Source organism: Mustela nigripes, chromosome 6 (assembly GCF_022355385.1).
Source record: "Mustela nigripes isolate SB6536 chromosome 6, MUSNIG.SB6536, whole genome shotgun sequence".
Classification (NCBI taxonomy): domain Eukaryota; kingdom Metazoa; phylum Chordata; class Mammalia; order Carnivora; family Mustelidae; genus Mustela; species Mustela nigripes.
The window spans coordinates 88,811,602-88,830,858 of record NC_081562.1 but is presented as its reverse complement, the minus strand read 5'-3'; the positions used below and the strand labels follow the sequence as shown (position 1 = coordinate 88,830,858).

At 40.8% G+C, this 19,257-nt stretch overlaps 2 protein-coding genes across 5 annotated transcripts in view; one reads left to right on the top strand and one right to left on the bottom strand.

Annotated features, from left to right (window-relative positions):
* Positions 1–728: 728 nt before the first annotated feature.
* On the bottom strand, positions 729–7,184 carry HNRNPA1 (heterogeneous nuclear ribonucleoprotein A1). 3 transcript variants are annotated; one of them, XR_009404845.1, is made up of 12 exons: positions 7,078–7,184; positions 6,413–6,529; positions 5,973–6,119; positions 5,617–5,827; positions 5,433–5,525; positions 5,260–5,352; positions 4,981–5,055; positions 4,634–4,792; positions 3,909–4,064; positions 3,597–3,662; positions 1,099–1,215; positions 729–871 (listed from the first exon to the last, which is right to left on the bottom strand). XR_009404845.1 is itself a non-coding variant. In XM_059403312.1 (11 exons), the coding sequence occupies exons 1-10, from the start codon at positions 7,090–7,092 to the stop codon at positions 3,607–3,609; spliced, it is 1,122 nt and encodes a 373-aa protein (XP_059259295.1). In that variant the 5' UTR covers positions 7,093–7,184; the 3' UTR covers positions 2,650–3,361; positions 3,597–3,606. The 3 variants fall into 3 exon arrangements, 1 of the variants encoding a protein (XP_059259295.1); XR_009404846.1 differs by lacking the exon at positions 4,634–4,792; XM_059403312.1 differs by lacking the exons at positions 729–871; positions 1,099–1,215 and adding an exon at positions 2,650–3,361.
* Positions 7,185–7,737: 553 nt separating this feature from the next.
* The window catches only part of CBX5 (chromobox 5), a 37,578-nt gene continuing 26,058 nt past the window's right edge, over positions 7,738–19,257 (top strand). Inside the window, exon 1 of one of the 2 annotated variants that reach the window (XM_059403311.1) lies at positions 7,738–7,898. The gene's annotated coding sequence lies outside the window, so the exon portion shown is untranslated. The remainder of the gene's footprint in view (positions 7,899–19,257) is intronic. The other variant, XM_059403308.1, reaches the window with a different exon arrangement.

Below are 19,257 nucleotides of genomic sequence, written 5' to 3'. Positions count from 1 at the left end.
TTCCAACAGCAATGTTTTGCACACTGATGGCCTGAGTTGCCCTCCTTCTAAACCATGACCGTGAAGAGAAACCTGTTCTAGGTAACTTCAAGCAACATGTGATAATTAAAATCACAACAATGGAGACTGCATATACATTTACATCTTCCTACCCCTTCTATTAGCTGAAAATTGAGGCTGGATCTTCTCTTGAAGATGATTAAAGTTCAAACATTTGCTGGGGGATTTAATTACAGCTCCCAAATTTTGGGGTTACTTCTGAAAAACTTGTTCTTCCCCTCCAGTAAGCTTTACCTGGTTCCAGATTTTTTGGAAGCCAGAGATAGCTGGCCAATAAAGGCTTGTGGAACAGTTAACAGCTTACTTCTAAGTGAGCAAGAGCCAGTTTCATTTCACTAAACCATGCTGCTGATGGGATAAATTTTACGTAATGTAATAGAACCACTTACATTCCTAAAGGCCAAATAAGTTATCATTCACTATTTAGTTTGGGGAGAGGTGGGGTGGGGGGAGAAGCACTCCCAACAACCTAATTGTTCCCCCTGAATCTCAATTTCAACCTGTAATTTTAACATGTTTATGTTGTCCCACCTTTAACATACCTATTTTACTTGTTCATTTAGAAGGATCCAAGGAAGCATAAGTTAAGGAATGAAGGGGAAGGACTTCCAACTCCACTAAAAAATTCTGATTTATCATTATCATTTAAGGAAAAAAGTGAAACAGAACCAAGTTAAAAGCATTTTATTAAAAAGTCCATTCATAAAACTGAATGATTAATTCAAGCTGCATAGCAGCTAATAACCCCATGGCAGTGAAAATGAGGGGCAGTGGCTCAGATAAAGGTTGTCCTCATTAAAGAAGGATGTTGCTGCAAGAGAGAAAGAAAGAAAAAGTTATGAAGTGTTTACATATGCACTTGAAAGATTCTGCCAATTACTCATTCTGTTTACTGGGAATTCAACCGCTTTAGGTATTTTGTGGGCAAAATGGTAGACTATGAGATCCCATTTTTTTTTTTTTGTTCTTAGGCAGCTTGTCATTCTCTACTTTGGTAATACCAAGCACTTTTGCTGATTAAGTTCATAAAAAGCTTACCTTTTAGCCATAAATTTGGACAGATGAGTTTCTGATTTTTTTTGTATTTTTTTTTGTATTTTTTTTTGTTTTGTTTTTTTAAAGAGAGTTGATTAGCCTGGAGTAGCAGACTCCTCCCTAGAAAAGTAAACAACCTTTAGAACTAGCTTTTCTGAGACCAAGTCCCAACTCCGGGTAAATCCCCCCACCCGCCAAAATTAATGGTCCACCCTCCCTCCCACCATGTTTTGGGGAAGATTCTAATGCATTACTTTGAGCCATTGTTTTAAGGAAATGGATTAAAGGAAGGCATGAAATAAATTAAAATTAAAGGGCAAAAATATATTGTCATAGAAGAATTAGTGTTTACTTCCTTCATTTGGGAGCCAAGTCTAGGGTGTCAATTTAAAGCAATTGATCTCCAGAAAAACCAAGTTCAGCTTAACTGGACTAGTATTGGCTCAATACATTAAGAAAAATATAACAGAAAACTGGATTTTAGGTAACACTATATGGATGGAAGTAAAATCTGTTCTTACCTACCAGCATAGCAATAAAACCTTTCCTCCTGGTTCTGACTGCTAGTCCTAAGAGTCAGGTGTGCCTTACTCTTGTCTGCCTCCTTTCTTGCGATGGTCACTGAAACTTCACTCCCTCCGTGGCCTGCCCCTGGCTTATCTGTACTCCACATACCACAAGTGTCTACTCTCAGCTGTAGAGTGTCTGAGCTCGGAGCCATTCGCGCTATACTTGCTAGCAGTTCCTAGTAGCTGAACATCTCTCCTGGATCTTTACAAGGCATTGTCACGAATCCTGAGGTATCTGCAAACTCCCTCAATAGTTAAGGTTCCACCTGCCATTGCAAACTCAGCCAATATCAAACTCATGGAACTATCAACCATGCTTTCCCACCCGCCTCCCCTCCACCCCCCCCACCCGCCTCCCCAAACTTCCAAGTAACACACCCACGGGATGGAATACACAGTCCTAGTGATAAACAATTCTCTATGCTACCAGGTACAATGGCACTGAAATTGAGGGTACCAAGGGAGGGCTCAAAAGAACCTATGTAACAAATAACAATGATTGGATATTAAGTAACTGTAAAAGGCTTTAAATAAAAATCATTTTCTATACAATTAACATTTTAGGATGGTTGTGTGATGTACCATATTTAAAGGAAAACTGCAGTTAACATGAATATAATAAGGTTCCTCACCATCTCCATAATTTTAATGTCCAAACAGATTCAATAGTATGGTTAATCTATAAACCTCTATTAGGGACCCACCCACCAGAACCAAGTAAAACTGCTGTTTTCCTTTAATGTAAGCCTGTTTTTGTATTAAAAATAAGATATTCTTACTGGTGCTGGTCAGTTTAAAAAGGTCTCCCAAACACTTCTAATCTGTGGACTTATGGGGTGGCATTAGCCAGCAGCTGGTTTCTATTCTCTGGCAGAGTTTTGAACTTGAATTGTGATAGAAGCATTCAACATTATGAGGGGTAGTGGGTAGGGAAGTCCAAAGCTCTGCCAGTCCCAAATCCATACAGTTGTCATTCCATTCAAGAGAATATTAAATCGTTTATTGATTACACATGATAATGGATGATACACAAGCTTTAATCCCATCTATAATTTTATCTGATACCATAATTCAATTTAGATATATTGCATAGGATGTGCCAACAATCATATTAATAACCAAATAAACTCCAGGACTTTGCTTGGGTGACCTTTTAATGGTGAACTCCAGGTCACAACACATCAACTGTCAGTTCAACTACACCAAGGTTTGTGGAGACAATGGCTTCTGTGCCCAAGCAGTTTGCAAATAAATTTTGAATGGAACCTGGCATCACCCTGAAGGAATTCTAACTTCACACTGTTGGGGTAGTATACCAAGATGGCTTCAGAGTAGACTAACTTTACACAGCACATTTAAAAAAAAGACACATTTATTCAGCGTCATGATCAGACTATTACATTTAGCAATCAACAGCATGGGTGCAAAAAAAAAAAAAAAAAAATCTACATTAAAACCCTTTGTTGGAATGCTTTACACTTTCCACAGAACAGAAACTAAAATAACCTGTTATACAATTAGTCACAAATACAGTCCTCGAGTTTTTTTGCCCATACACATGAGTATTGTCTAAAACATGTCTTCTTTGTAGCAGCTAGGCCCTGCCACCACTGTGCTTGGCTGAGTTCACAAATCTGTTGTAACCTGTAGCTTCCCTGTCACTTCTCTGGCTCTCCTCTCCTGCTAAGCTTTGTTTCCTGTTGAACAATATGGAATAAAGTTGTTAATCTAAACATATTAAGACTCAAGGCTACAATCCAATAGCAAGTTTTTGTTTCCCACAAATTTTGCTGATCTGAATATTAACTTAATATTCAAAATTTTACTGCAATTATAATGTTAACTACTTTGCACTGCTCAGCTACATTAGGGTTACTGGGTTCATTATCATTTACAAAAATTAACTTGTAAGATAAAAAGTTGTTTACTTACCTGGCAGTAATTAAAACCTTCTGCCACTGCCATAGCTGCTGCTGCTGCTGGAACCACCATAGCCACCTAAGAAGAGAGTATGTCCCTGTTAATCTTTGGAAGTGCCAACAAAATTTTTTATACTGGGGGCAATGGATGTCCATATTTTCCAGAGTTTGAGCTCACTTGACTTTCCCAATTTGACTGCATATACCTAAAAGCTTTGAATTGTCAGTGTTTCACTACTATACAAACATTACCTAAAAATTAGTATTTTTTTGCTAGAACCAGCTACAGGTAACTAGCACTTCCAACACTGCATATATACGATACCTTGGTTTCGTGGTTTGGCGAAGTATTGGCCTCCACCACCATAAGGGCCAGAGCTTCTGCCTCCAAAATTGCCTCCTTTCATGGGTCCAAAATTTGAGGATTGATTGTTGTAATTGCCAAAATCATTATAGCTTCCGCCACCTCCAAAGTTGCTTCCTAGGAATGAGAAGAGGGCCTTTATATGCTACTGAAGATGGCAATTGTGAATTCTATTTAGTCCTCAGAGCCAAAAAAGCTGCATGTTCTGCTTGCCTTCCTCCCAAACTGATGACTCCAACATTCGATTATCTGTTTCCTCCTTTTCTGGGCAAGGCACTCAGCTGAGTAATCCACTACACTTTAAGAAGGTTTACCCAACTTACCATGGGGTTAACAGATGGTCTAGAGCCTTTGAAGGCTACTACCCATCAAGGGCACTACAAACACATGCTGGATATATCAACTAAGTGCCTAAGATCCCAAAGGAGTTGAAATATTAAATCCTGCTAGAAGCTAATCTAATTCTGATTAAAGACACCGCTATCCACTTAACCATCTATCTATCTTGGGAGTGAGGCGGCCCCAGCTTAAAGCTAGGAGGAGGTAGCATTAGCAAGCCCATTAAAAAAGAATACCATGCACTGTACCACATAATGCTTTTAAGAGCATCAAATCCCCTTATGGGCGTAAACTCTAAAGGGCTAATCTAGCTGTTGCACCAAGTACTTGGATCACTGGATACCTACCACTACCACCGCCATAGCCGCCTCCGCCTCCTCCGTTGTTATAGCTGTCATAGCTGCCACTCCCGCCATAGCCACTGCCCTGGTTTCCATAACCCTGTCCACCACTTCCATAGCCTCTGCTTCCTCCAGAGTAACCAGGGCCGCCTCCTCCATAACCACCTACAAGAATACAATTCTTCTCAATAAGACAAAAGTATTCAACAATCAAAACCTGTGCAAACGTAATGCCTAAAAGCCTGCACACCGCATGCTGTTTGTTATCAGAGCTAAGCTTATCATGCACTAGTTTACTAACCTAGTCTAAAGGTTGCCAAACGAAAGTTCACCTATATACTCCTTAAACTTACCATCATTACCAAATCCGTTATAGCCATCCCCACTGCCACCATATCCACCACCACCTCGACTGCCACCAAAGCCACCTGGAAAAAAAAACAAAACAGAATTTTAAACTACTTTTTAAAGTATATAAATTATACACAATTTATGCCCTTAATTTTATACTCAAGATTTAACCTTCTGGTTAGTTGAGAAGCCAGAACTACACTTAGATAAAATTTAACTTTAGGGATAACTGAACCACAAGGCTCACTATTAATTTAGTGGTAAACTATAACCACACATACCTCGACCACTGAAGTTTCCTCCGCGACCAAAGTTGTCATTCCCACCAAAACCACCTCCACGACCACCACCAAAGTTTCCAGAACCACTTCGACCTTTAAAGATAAGTTTTAAAGGTTAAGTTATACAGATTATAATTATTTAGCTGTCTGTAAAAATTATCAAATAAACCCACCTCTTTGGCTGGATGAAGCACTAGCCATCTCTTGCTTAGAGAGCGCTTTCCTTACTTCACAGTTGTGGCCATTCACAGTATGGTATTTTTGAACTAAAAAATTACCGAGAAAACACGATCTCAGGGCTTTGAACAGAATGTGGACTTCAGAACCCCTAGCAAAGAGCATGCCCCTGATACTTACTGACAATCTTGTCTACAGAATCATGGTCATCAAATGTTACAAAAGCAAAACCCCTCTTTTTGCCACTGCCTCGGTCAGTCATGATCTCAATCACTTCGATTTTCCCATACTGTTCGAAATAATCTCTTAGATGATGTTCTTCAGTGTCTTCTTTAATGCCACCAACAAAAATCTTTTTCACAGTTAAGTGGGCACCAGGTCTTTGAGAATCCTAATAGAGAAAGCCCAATTAAGTTTCTTGTATCAGCAAAAGCATCCTTAACAAAGATCACTAAAGTGTGTTAAGAACCCCAAATGGGAAATGCACTTAGTGACACACTTCTAAATTGTTAGAGGCAGGAAAAAGTATCACTCACTTCTCTTGAGACAGCCCTCTTTGGTTCCACAACTCTTCCATCCACCTTGTGTGGCCTTGCATTCATGGCTGCATCCACCTCCTCCACAGTGGCATAGGTGACAAACCCAAAGCCTCTGGAGCGCTTGGTGTTCGGATCTCTCATTACCTGAAATGTTAACTCATTTAACACACAGTAAAACCCCAGAACCCCTGGTCATTTCTATCCCGGGTAACGTAATAAATTCTTTCAGCCCTTTATGCAAAGTCCTCCCGTTTCCCACTACCCGTCTAATCTAAATTAACTAGTACCTTCTAATTAAGTAAAACCACACCTTCCCTTGCCAAATTATTTTCAACCACAATCCTGTTAACAATCTTCATAAGCACAGTACTTAAACAACAAAATAATCCAAGTAAACCGACTAGTTCTACTGGCCTTTTGTCTCTCCCAAGTCTTACCACACAGTCCGTAAGTGTTCCCCATTGCTCAAAATGGCTCCTCAGACTCTCATCGGTTGTTTCAAAGCTCAGACCTCCGATGAAGAGCTTCCGCAGCTGTTCAGGCTCTTTGGGAGACTAGCAGCAGGGGAAAAACTCGTTACATATGGGCTATAACGCTAGACACTTTTCAGTTAGGAACCGCAAAACTAGGCAGCAACGTTACGTAGCCCTTATTGTTCCTTCGGGTCACAGCAAGCCACGTGCTTCTCCCCATTAGTGGAGACGTATGTGGGGGCTGGGAACCACGAGCGCATGCGTCTCTACTGTCCCTCCGACGCACGCGCAACAAAAGGACTAGGCTAAAAAATACATAACCAGCAAGGAACTATAGCTGTTCTTTAGAAAACTCGCCCCCTGTGACGAGGTAAAACAAAACCAATCGAATGTGCCTAACTGTTTTGCCAGGAGGGGCAAGCCTGGCGTGATAACCAAATGTTGCAGGACGGCGGCCTCATGGCGACGACGAGGACAAAATGGCGACCTGAACTTTGGGAGGGGTAGGCCCTGGCAGAAACCGAAGAACTGCCGCAGGAGCTGGCGCGAGCAACCCAACGAGGCTACATCCTACAGAACTCAGGAGGGAGCGAGGAAGAAAATGAGATTGGAGACAGCGTGTTACTCACCTCTGACTTAGACATGACGGCGGTGGGAGGGGAGACTTTAACGATGCTTACTCGGCGGCGTCCACAGGCAGAAAGGAGTAACCTAACGAACGTATCTGCCAGCCTACCTTCGGCCTCGCTTTTTTATCCCGCCTCCTCGCTTTAGGCATTGGTAGACTCCGCCCCTGAGTATCTCTGATTGGATATTTACAATAGCTTCCCCTTGCTATTGGTCTGTAGTCCCGCATTGCTGTTTAACGTCATCCGTTTGGGCGTTCTACGTAGTCTCCACCCCTTAGAGGCCATTGGTTCCCGAGTAATATTACCCTTAACTAGTGTGATTGGCTCGCCAACCAATCATTCATATTTGAATGTACCTAAAGTATTTAAGTAAATTTTTAATCCTTCATGGCCCGAAATTACGTTCAACTCACTTGACAAAGCACGGTTAATACTATGTATTAGGAAAGAAGTTATCAGGTGACTTTTTTTTTTTTTTTTTGCAAAGACCGCCTGCTGAGCGCATGTGTAGTAAAATGGCGAGTTTACGCAGGCGCATTAAGAAGTTCCGCTTGGCGCTTGGAGCACGTGAAATGGCGGGCGGGAGACGGCGGCGAATCTACAGCGCCTGCGTAGTGGCGGGAGTTGTGCCTCGTTTTGCGCAGGCGTAATGGGCGGAGAAAGGGTTCAGTCCCAGGATTGGTCGCGCAGGCGCAAGGAAGGATCCGTTTTGGCGGGCGGTTGGCGTTGCGCAGAAGGCGGCGGCCGTGGTGTCTTGTGGTCCGGCCTCACCACAGAGGATCAGGGAAGACATTAGCGTGAGTGATCGGTCTCGATTCCGGGTAAGTGGCGGATAGTCTTGCCTACCCATACTAGGTCTTGAACTGATTCCAATTGGGTCCGTTATTGTGTGAAATGAATGGACCGCGGGGTGGGGGCTAGTGAAGGGGGAGCGGTGGGTTCGGCCAACCAATGGAAGAACAGGGGCGGGATGTTTTATTCCTGTAAGTTCTGTGGAGCGTTGCAGTCGGAGAGTTTGACTGGCTTCTGTATGGGCCAATTGGCTCTACTTTTAGCTGCCGACTGATCGGTCCTTGGGCCATCGGAATGTGGGAGGCGGGTTTTCCGCTCCTGAGCAGCGTCTCCCTAAGCCAATGAGCACGGAGCGCGCGGTAGGTTGGGCTCCTCCAAGAGGCAGCGGGTTGACTCCAATGGGGAATGCAGGAGTCGGGCGGCTAAATGGATGGACCAAATTTGGAGCCAGTAGGCGGGTACCCTACGGAAAGCGCTCGCGCAGGTCGTCCAATCAGCGTTCTAGAAGAGGAAGGTCTTAAATTTGGGGTTGTGACGAGGATTCAATGTCTGTGATGGCGCGGCGGGCACGTATTTTATTCACAGTGACTTCTCTAACAAAGTCTTTAGGCTCCCATCCACATAGCTTTCTGGTAGGGAAACTATAAGTTTGCTCCTGTGTTGCTTCGAATTTGGCATCCCCCCCCATATCGTTACTTCTCACCACTTCACACTTTTTAGGTTTTTTTTTTTTTAATTTACATATAATGTATTTGTTTCAGGGATACAGGTGTGTGATTCATCAGTCTTAAACAATTCACAGCACTCGTCATAGCACATACACTCCCCCATTGTGCATCATCCAGCAACCCTCAGTTTTTTGGTTTAGAGAGGGGCAGGATATGTCTTTGGGAACTCACTTCTTTAGGACGACTGACTTGCAATGTTTGAACCAAAAGGATAAATCTCTAGTGTCGTGGAAAGGCGCCCAAGAAAAAAATACATAATGATGCATGTTTCTACGGACAAATAGATATTTGTAAATCCATAGAAAAAGTTTTGGAAGTCTACACACTAAAGTGTGTTATCTTTAGGGAGAGACTGAGATCTAGGACGTTGGATCTCTAATGTTTAAGTCTTTCAGGGATTGTAATTTGTGTCTAAAAATGAAAAAGTCAGTTTTTGTGTTTCCAGTCATAATCACCTGCTTCTCATATTCTCTTTTATCCTTACACCTGGAGAAGGTGCTGTTTTTCCAAAGAACTAAGGTGATCCTCTGGATAAAAATACAAATTTTTAAAGATAATTTTTTTGTGTGTATTTAGTACCTGCTAGGGAGACATTGTGCTAAGGACTTTATAAGCAATATTTGTGTCTCAATGCTTTTATCTTAGTCTCTTCTTTGAGGAACTTTCCCCCTATGTATATCTTTACACCTTTAAAGAGAGTTTCTAAGCCTTCTTTCTGCCCTTCCTTTAAGGATGCCTTAATTTTGATAAGTTGCTTAACAAGGGTGGTATTTAGGGTGGTAGGGACAGGAGGAGTCAGCCATCACCTGGATTATTCCATTGCCTTGATTATATTTCCTTCAAAGTGTTTTACAGACATTGTAATCACCTGTTGGTAACAACCACTGAGCTGATTTGAAGATGTTTTATAAAAATAAAGAAATTTTCATTACATGATGGTTTTGTCAGAACCTAAATTGCTCTCTTGTTCACTGACTTAAAGTTAATAGAAAAATGTTTAAATACTGTAAGTTCAACTATATATGAAGTATACTTCTGATTACAGACCTTTGTGACATTGTACAAAAAGTTAATTTTACTTGCTCTTAAAATGAACAGAGGAGAGATTTCTGTGATCTCTGACACTTGCAAGAGGACAAATCAGTTTCGTATCATTAAAAACTGTTTGTAGGTATGCTAATAATGCAGCTGCTTCTGCTGAGTTTATAAGAACTAAAGGACTCTAGATTAAGGTTATTTGTCCCTAATATATTTAGGTTCAAAAGGAATACAATCTTGATCTATAGGGTTTCTTGCAGCATTATTGATGTTTTGAGCTAATATATGCCTCTCACCTCTTCCCTCACCCCCATTTGTGACTTATTAGAATGCCTCTACACGTTGCCAGATGCCCTCGGGGTGTCAGTGGTGGTGGTGCAAAATCACTCGAAAACTATTGATGTAGGGGCGCTTGGCTGGCTTGGTTGGGGGAGCATGTGACTCTTGATCTCAGGGTGGTGACTTCAAGCTTCACGTTGGGTGTGGAGATTACTAAAAAGAGAGAGAGAGAGAGAGAGAAGAAAACCATTGATTTAAAGTGACAGATGCTGGGGGTTCCTGCATGGCTCAGTGAAGGAACATGTGATTCTTGATTTCTGGGTCATAGGTTTAAGCCCCACATTGGGTGTAGAAATTACTTAAATAAACTTATAAAAATAAATAACATGACAGATACTGGAGTTGATTATCTTGTCAAAATCTTTTATTTTAGTAATTGGAAATTGGAGGGAGAAGATGGGTGAAGTGTCTAGGAAGTAGCCTTTGATAAATGGATCACTACCTAACGGTTATCTCTTCAGAAGTAGAGAGATCATCACTCCATTGGATAAAAGGAGAATTTAATTAAGTTTTTACCATTTCTTGCACTCTAAACATGATTGCATCCTGTGTTTGTTTGGCTGCCTAAAATAATGGCAAATGTGTTTTGGACAGAGGTGGACTTTGCATTAGATGCTTATTAGATTTTCTCCTCCTTTAAGCCTTTCCTTTCCTGGAATTCTTTTGGATAAATGTGTCTCAGACTTTTGATCTTGACCCTTGCTAAGATACACATTTACATTGACCCCGTACACATATGGAAATAAGTTTCACTATATGAATATATGTGCAAAGCAGTCTGGTACTTTCTCATCTACAGTACACTTTCATTTTTTTAAAAATGCAGGTCAGTTTTTGGTGGTTTCGTGGCTGTGTTTAGACCACAGATAGGGGAAAAAAGAAAACTGATCTGAAGAATAGGTAAATCATGTTGTCTTAGAGTACTCTGAATGGATTCCACCCATCTCTAGCCCAAGCTCCTTGGATTTATAAACAAATTAACCATGACCCTTTATTTGATTATTTTAATTTGAAAGATTTCAACATAAGCTTCTTGGTTTACTATGGTATGCAAGTACACATTGCTTTTTTGTGAATTCTCTTACAGCGTTAAGAGTTAATAGGTCTGATGAACATTTCTCTCTGGTAGGGAAATTTTAGTGGGTTAATTTTTCATTGATATTCTGAGACTATCACATTGAAAACTTTTTTTTTTCCCCTTAAGATTTACTTTATTTGAGAGGTGCGTGGGTGGCTCAGTGGGTTAAGCCTCTGCCTTCAGCTCAGGTCATGATCTCGGGGTCCTGGGATCAAGCCTGGGATTGAACCCTGCATCAGGCTCTCTGCTCAGCAGGGAGCCTGCTTCCCCTCACCCCTAGTCTGCCTCACTGCCTACTTGTGATCTTTCTCTCTCTGTGAAATAAATAATCTTAAAAAGAAAAAAAAAGATTTACTGTATTTGAGAGAGAGGGAGAATGTGCACGCTTGTGTGCAGGAGCCAGGGGCTGGTGGGGGCAGAGAGTAGGAGAGGGAGAGAATTCTTAGATCCAGATGCGGGGCTCAATCCCAGGACCCTGAGATCATGACCGGAGCCAAAATCAGAAGTTGAATGCTTAACTGACTGAGCTACCCAGGTATATTGAAAATCTTAAGTTTGGACTGACTGACTTGCCTTTGGAGAACCTGGTTTGGTTCATTTATACTGGTCTGTTAACAAGACCAGATGTTTAGCCTTTGTTACAAAATTAAATTTCAAGTACTTGTGCTTACAACTTAAGGATATATTATATAATTGCTGGGACACGTGGGTAGCTCAGATTGTCTTCAGCTCATGTTGTGATCCTGGGGTCCTGGGATTGAGCCCCACATCAGGCTCCCTGCTGAGTGTGCTTTCCCCTCTTCCTTCCTCTCTCCCCTGCTCATGTTCTCTCTCTCTCTCTCTCTCAAATGAATAAGTAAAGTCTTTTTTTTTTTTTTTTTAAAGGATATATTATTACTGCCAAACCTAAAAGGATTAGTGTTTACTAAAAGGGAACATAACACATCTTCACTGGTCTGTCTGAAAACCAGTAAGACAGCTATCTGGATAGTAGGTGAGCAGGATAATGGTTGGGGCAAAAAAGGAAAAAGAGAACATTACTCTGCAGTGGCTGGATTTTTATATATCTGGGAAGGTTTTGGTAGTTTTTTTTTTTTTTTAATATTTATTTATTTGACAGATCATAGGTAGGCAGAGAGGCAGGCAGAGAGAGGGGAGGAAACAGGCTACCTGCTGAGCAGAGAGCCCGACGGAGGGTTCGATCCCAGAACCCTGGGATCATGACCTGAGCCGAAGGCAGAGGCTTTAACCCACTGAGCCACCCAGGCACCCCTTGCTTTGTCTGTTTTTATTTTCAGTTACCTTACGTGAAATTGGATTAAAGCTGTGTGCTGTGGATATTGATTTTAGAAGTAGTAGATTACAGGGGCTCCTGGGTAGCTCAGTCATTTAAGCGGCTGCCTTTGGCGCAGGTCATGATCCCAGTTTCCTGGTATCGAGCCCCACATTGGGCTCCTTACTAAGATGGGAGCCTGCTTCTCCTTTGCCTGCCATTCCCCTTGCTTGTTCTTGCTGTCTCCCTTTCTCTCCCTTCTCCCTCTGTCAAATAAATAAATAAAGATCTTAAAAAAAAAAAAAAGTAGTAAATTACAATGTGAGATACCACTTGTAACTGACTCAGTATGGCTGCTATTTACACATTATTCATGAACTTGAATTCTGAGCAATTAAATCTTTTTTCTCTGACATAAAGTTTGATTTTCCTTTCCTCCTTATAAAGGATGCCTTTTAGCTGATCATTGTACTAATGGGAAAGAGTCCAGGTCATCCTGAGAAGAGTTGGCTTGTGCAGAATCCAAGATACAGCTTTGTTGAATTTCTGTAAGCTACTCGAAGCCACATATTCATTTCTGATGACAACTTTACACTTGTGTTGGCAGAACACCCACAGTGACAACTGGTGCCTATGTTTAGTCTGTCCAGGAGCTCTATCAGCTAACATGTTTGGGGAAAAACCTACACTGTTCTTGTTAGCAGCTATGTAAATATTAGACCTTGCGGAGTTTGTCTTCCTGATCTGCCAGTATTTTGTGGGGTAAGTTACATTCTCTGTTTGCCTCAGTTTACCCTTTGAAATGAGGGATTTAAAGGTTTTAGACATTCTTTGGGTTACTTGAAGTACAATTCTTTTTGGATCAGTAATTGGGTTTATATATATCCAGTTTATGATTTTTAAAAAATTTTATGTCCCCTGTGTAATAGTCTCCTGTGGCTGCTAGCCCAAATTACTGCAGACTTAATGGCTTCAAACAACAGGTATTTATACTTAAAATTCTGGAGGTCAGAAGTCTGTAATAAAGGTGTTGAGCCCCCTCTGGAGGCCCTAAAGTAGAGTCCCTTAATTGCCTCTTCCAGCTTCTGGTGGCTGTCAGCCTCACCTCTTCTTTGTTTTCTCTGTGTCTCTGCCTGTCACAAGGATGGATGTGATTGTGTTTAAGGGCCAACCAGATAACTCTAGGATACATTTTTCCTTTCGCATCTTTTGCCATATAAAGTAATGTTCATAATTTCAAGAGATTAGGACTTGGATATCTTTTGTGGGGGGCACCATGCAGGCCACTACACCCTAGTTCTCTAACCCTTATCCATAAATTTTACCTAGTTCACAAAATAAAAAGTTATAGGGCACTTGGCTGGCTTAGTCAGTTGGTTAGACTGCCGACTCCTGGTTTTCATGATCTGGAGTCTTGTGAAGGAGTCCTGAGTGGGAATCTGTTTCAGATTCTCTCCCTCTAGCTCATGTCCACTTGTGCACTGTGTGCTCACACTTTCCTTCTCTCCAATAAGTAAAATTTTCTAAAATAAGGAAAAAGTTCTTTAAGTGATTTGTCTTTTTGGTTTCAAGAAAAAATTATTATTTTTTAAAAGATTTTATTTATTTGACAGACAGAGATCACAGTAGGCAGAGTAGCAGGTGGGGGGAGGGGGTGGGGGGGAAGCAGGCCCCTTGCTGAGCAGAGAGCCCGATGCAGGGCTCTATCCCAGGACCCTGGGATCATGACCTGAGCTGAAGGCAGAGGTTTTAACCCACTGAGCCACCCAGGTGCCCCAAGAAAAAATTATTTTTAAAGATTTTATTTTACTTACTCCACTAGGGCACACACAAGCAGGGGTTAGTGGGAGAGGGAGAGGGAGAAGCAGGCTGGAGCTGGATGTGGGGCTTGATCCCACAACCCCAGGATCAAGACCTGAGCCGGAGACATGATTGAGCCACACACACACCCCAAGAAAAAGTTACTTATTTATTTTTGAGAGAGAAGAGGGGCAAGGGAGAGAGAGAATCTTAAGCAGTTTCATACCCATCGTGGAACCTGACCCTGGGCTCTATCTCACTACCCTGAGATCATGACCTGAGCTGAAATTAAGAGTTGGACGCTTAACCGATTGAGTCACCTAGGTGCTCCAATAAAAAGTTATTTGAAAAATGAGAGGCAAGTGGGAAAAAAAGCTCAGGAAACCTAGATTCTTTTCCCTCTTCTGTCATTAACTACTGATATAACCTTGGTTGAGCCATTTGCCCTCCTTGGTCCCTAGTTTCTTCATCTTACATGGAAAGAATTGGATAGGTGATTGCCAATAGCTTTCTAGACCAAAGACTTTGATGAAATGACTCCTGAATTGTCTTGGAGTTTGTTTTTTGAAGCCAGTGATTTTAAATGTGAGCAAAGAACTCATTCTAGTATTTTGGGCCAGTGGAGGCCTTTGCCTAGGATTTGAGGGATAGATGATTGACTTGTTGGTTGGCTGTCAAATCCTTGGGGTATTAACATAAGGTAACAAATTTGTTAATTGTGTGTGGTTTTCAAAAATAAGGTATTAATGGACAGGTTGGGCCATTTTTCACACTCATCCTACTGAGGCTGTGGACTGTATAGTCTGGATTTCCTTTCCAGGAAGAGTAGTTTGTCAAAAACACTGACAGATTTTTCTTCATGAAACTAGATAGTGAAGCTGGTTCTACAGTTTTTCACATGCAGTCATACTCTTCAGACTTAACTGAGTGCCTGTTCGATCATACTTCATTGCTAGAAACAACACTTAGAAAATGTGGGATTGAGATGGTGTTGTTGAAGGCACTATTCAAAGGTCAAATTTTTAGTACACTCTTATTATTACATGGAGAGGAGGAGGAACCAAATTGAATTCAAGTTTTTCTCTGATTATAATCTTCATTTCTTAGAATAAAGCAAGTTCATATCTGAGTCAGCAGGCATAATTATGTCGGAATAAAGTGCCCTGCTAAAGAGGTCAACCAACAGGCTGGGAAATCTATCTTAGGTTTGGTTTCTGCGACAGATCCTTGAACTCCATGTACCTTCTTTCTCATCCCTAAATCAGTAAGACTCACTTACCTCACAGGGAGTTGTGGAGGGTAATATACTGCTAATTTGTTCAGTATTTCACAACAATAAATTATATCTAGGGATCTGATAAAACATTGGCAAACTGCATTTATATGAGTACTTGGAGACAAGCATAGATATAACTTACAGATAGTTCAGAAAATTTATTAAAAAGTTATTTTAACTTCCTCTGTTATCAGATATCTTACCTTCTGTTTGCCGTATACTTTCCAAAGAGTTTTTTTCTTGTTTTTTTCCCCTAACAGACATGAGGTAGGTAGGGCAGATAGCCAAAGCCTGATTAGATGATAAAGGGATCAATTCATCACGAAGACACAAGAACCCTAAATTTTACATAACTAATAATAAAACTTGAAAATAAATGAAAGAAAAACAGTGGAATTGAAATATATACATTATAACTATATTAACATGCTTCTAAGTAACCCATGGATCAAAGACATCACAAAATTAGGAAAGATTTTGAACTGAATAAAAACGATGACATGACCTTAAAATTTGTGGGATATAACTAAGACAATGCTTAAAGGGAATTTTATAGTATTAAATGCTTCAGATAAAAAGCAGAAAGATCTAGTCAGTGACCTACATTTCTACCTTAAGAACCTAGGGAAAAAAGAGTAAGTTAAATTCAAATTAAGCAGAAGAAAGAAAATACTAAAGATAAAAACAGAAGGTAGTTGGTAAAGTATAAAACAAAAATAGAGAAAATCAATGAAAATCAAAGTTGGGTTTTTTTAAAATTTATTTTTAATTTTTTAAAAGATTTTATTTATTTATTTGACAGAGAGAAACAGTGAGGGAACACAAGCAGGGACAGTGGGAGAGGGAGAAGCAGGCTCCCTGTTCAACAGGGAGCCAGATGTGGGGCTCAACCCCAGGAGCCTGGGAAACTTGAGCAACTTTCGAAAGTTGGTTTTGGAAAAGATCAATAAAATTAATAAACCAAGCAAGTCTGATTGGGGGTGGGGAGGAGACACAAATGACCAATATCAGGAATAAGAGAAGGAATATCACTACCGATCCTAGAGACAGTGAAAAAGTACTAAGGGACTATTATGAACAATTATGCCAGTGCATTCAGTGTCTTAGATGAATTGAATCATGTCCTTGAAAAGTAAACTGCCAAAGTTCACTTCAGAAGAAATACAGAACCTCACTAGCTCCATATTTATTAAAGAAGTAACATTTGTAGTTGAAAGTGTTCCCCGCCAGTGAAAGCTCCAGGTTTGAATGGCTTCACTGGCAGGTTTCACCAGACCTTCCCCCCATCCCCCTTCCTTTAAGGAAGAGGTAATATCAATTCTACAAACTCTTCCAGAAAATAGGTGAGAGAGGAACAATTACCAAAGCATTCATTATTTTTTTTTTTTTAAAGAGTTTATTTATTTGACAGATTACTAGTAGGCAGAGAGGCAGGCAGAGAGAAAGGAGGAAGCAGGCTCCCTGCTAAGCAGAGAGCCCCATGTGGGGCTCAATCCCAGGGCCCTGGAATCATGACCTGAGCCAAAGGCAGAGGCTTTAACCCACTGAGCCACCCAGGTGCCCCAGCATTCATTATTTTTAACATCATCTGTTATCAGGCAAGCTTATATTTCTGTGTGTGTGTACATTTATATAAATATTTAAGATTTTTTTCCTGAAGATTTATTTATTCTAGATAGAGAATGAGCCTATGGGGCAGGGGAGCACAGAGGGAGAGGAAGAGAAAGAATCTCAAGCACACTCCCTTCTGAGCATGGAACCTGATTCGGGGCTCTATCCCCAGACCCTGAGATCATGACCTGAGTCAAAATCAAGAGTCAGACGCTAAACCAACTGAGCCACCGAGGCGCCCCAAGATTTTATTCTTTTTTTTTTTTTAAGATTTTATTTATTTATATGACACAGAGAGGTATAGAGACCTTGAGAGAGGAGAGACAAGCAAAGGGAGTGGGAGAGGGAGAAGCAGGCTCCCCACTGAGCAGGGAGCCCGATGTATCAATCCCAAGACACTGGGATCATGACCTGAGCCAAAGGCAGCTGCTTAAAGACTGAGCTACAAAGTCTCCAAGATTTTATTCTTTTTCTTTTTTTTAAGAGATTTTATTTATTCATTTGATAGAGTAAGATAGCAAGAGAGGGAACACAAGCAATGGGAGCAGCAGAGGGAGAAGGCGAAGCAGGCTCTCCGCTGAGCAGGGAGCCCAGTTTGGGGCTTGATAGCAGGACTCTGGGATCATGACCTGAGCTGAATGCAAACGCCTAACCATCTGAGCCACCCAGGCACCCCATCAAGATTTTATTCTTTTTTTTTTTTTTTTTTTTTAAAGATTTTATTTATTTATTTGACAGAGAGAAATCACAAGTAGATGGAGAGGTAGGCAGAGAGGGAAGCAGGCTCCCTGCTGAGCAGAGAGCCCAATGCGGGACTCGATCCCAGGAGCCTGAGATCATGACCTGAGCCGAAGGTAGCGGCTTAACCCACTGAGCCACCCAGGCGTCCTCAAGTTTTTGTTCTTAATCTCTACACCCAAGGTGGGGCTCAAACTCAACCCTGAGATCATGAGTCACATGCTCCACCAACTGAGGCAGCCAGACACCCCATTTATATTTTTAAAAGTGTTGTCCAGGTTTTTTTTCTTCCCTTTGCAGCAGACCTATGAAATAAGTAGGGCAAATAACACCGTTAAGATGAACTGAACTGTTTAGTTTGACCTTTAAGTTATCAAACTGGGAGAGGACCACATCTCTTTATTCCTAGTCCTCATATTACTACTGTTAACAAGCTGCCCCTTCAGTAGCTTTTTTGTAACAGCCTTTGGGGACAGGACTAACCAGTGCTGACTTCAAGGAGAAACTTAAAATCCTCAGCCCTTAAATTGAAGACTGGGTTAGACTCTGTGCCCATGCAATGCTTGACACTTATCAAGCCCTCAATAAATATGGCAGAACGAGGATCAGAATTGCAATATTAATCATCCCTTCGGCATAGGATTTAAATTAGGATTGCAGTTGGAACTGGATAAAAAGAAACATCTTATTTGGTTTAAGGAACACATCAGAATGCTCAGTGGAAGAGCTGGGTGGTCTGAGATTGGCTATCCCTTTTAGCCGTTAATCTGGTGGTGGCCTTTCTTTGCATTTAACTATCAATATATCTGAAGTGTAAAACACACTTTTATGATATTGTGGCATAGTAACTCACACTTAAATGTCAATAGAGACACTTGCAAAGACCTACAAGGTTCAATAATTTCTGGTGTGGGTTTGTTTCTCCTGTCATCACCCATTATGTATTTTTTTACAGCTTTTAAATTGCCACGGAGAGAAATTGGTCAGGATCATAATAGATGGCCAAGGAGCTGCCAAGGATACTGTTGCATGGATGGGAAAAAGTTCAATACTGCCTTGATTTTATTTATCTAAATTGTAGGCTATGACTTCAATATAATTCATGTTGCTAATATACCAAGGTAATGGCAAAGCACAAAATTATGCCATATGTTGAAGGAATGCTTTTACTCCATGAAGTTTTATAGTCTGAGATACGTTTCTAACTCCAATTATATAAAAACTCCTTTTTGTCAGCATGTATTAATCAGATTTTAGCATATTGACTTAAATTATAATTGCATCTCAACAGTTAAATTAGAGATATTTTAGAGTTTTTAGTTTATGGTTATGCAAATTAATTTTTATGTCTCTTGAATGTCTTCTCTAAACTAAGGCTATGAGAGAGTATAAATTGTCTGGTAATAGCAGAGGCTTTTTCTTAAAATAGAGGATTTGTTAGAATAACCTGAAGGGGTCTTGGTAACCCTTAAACTGCTGATGTCCAAAATCTGTGCAAGCTGGATGA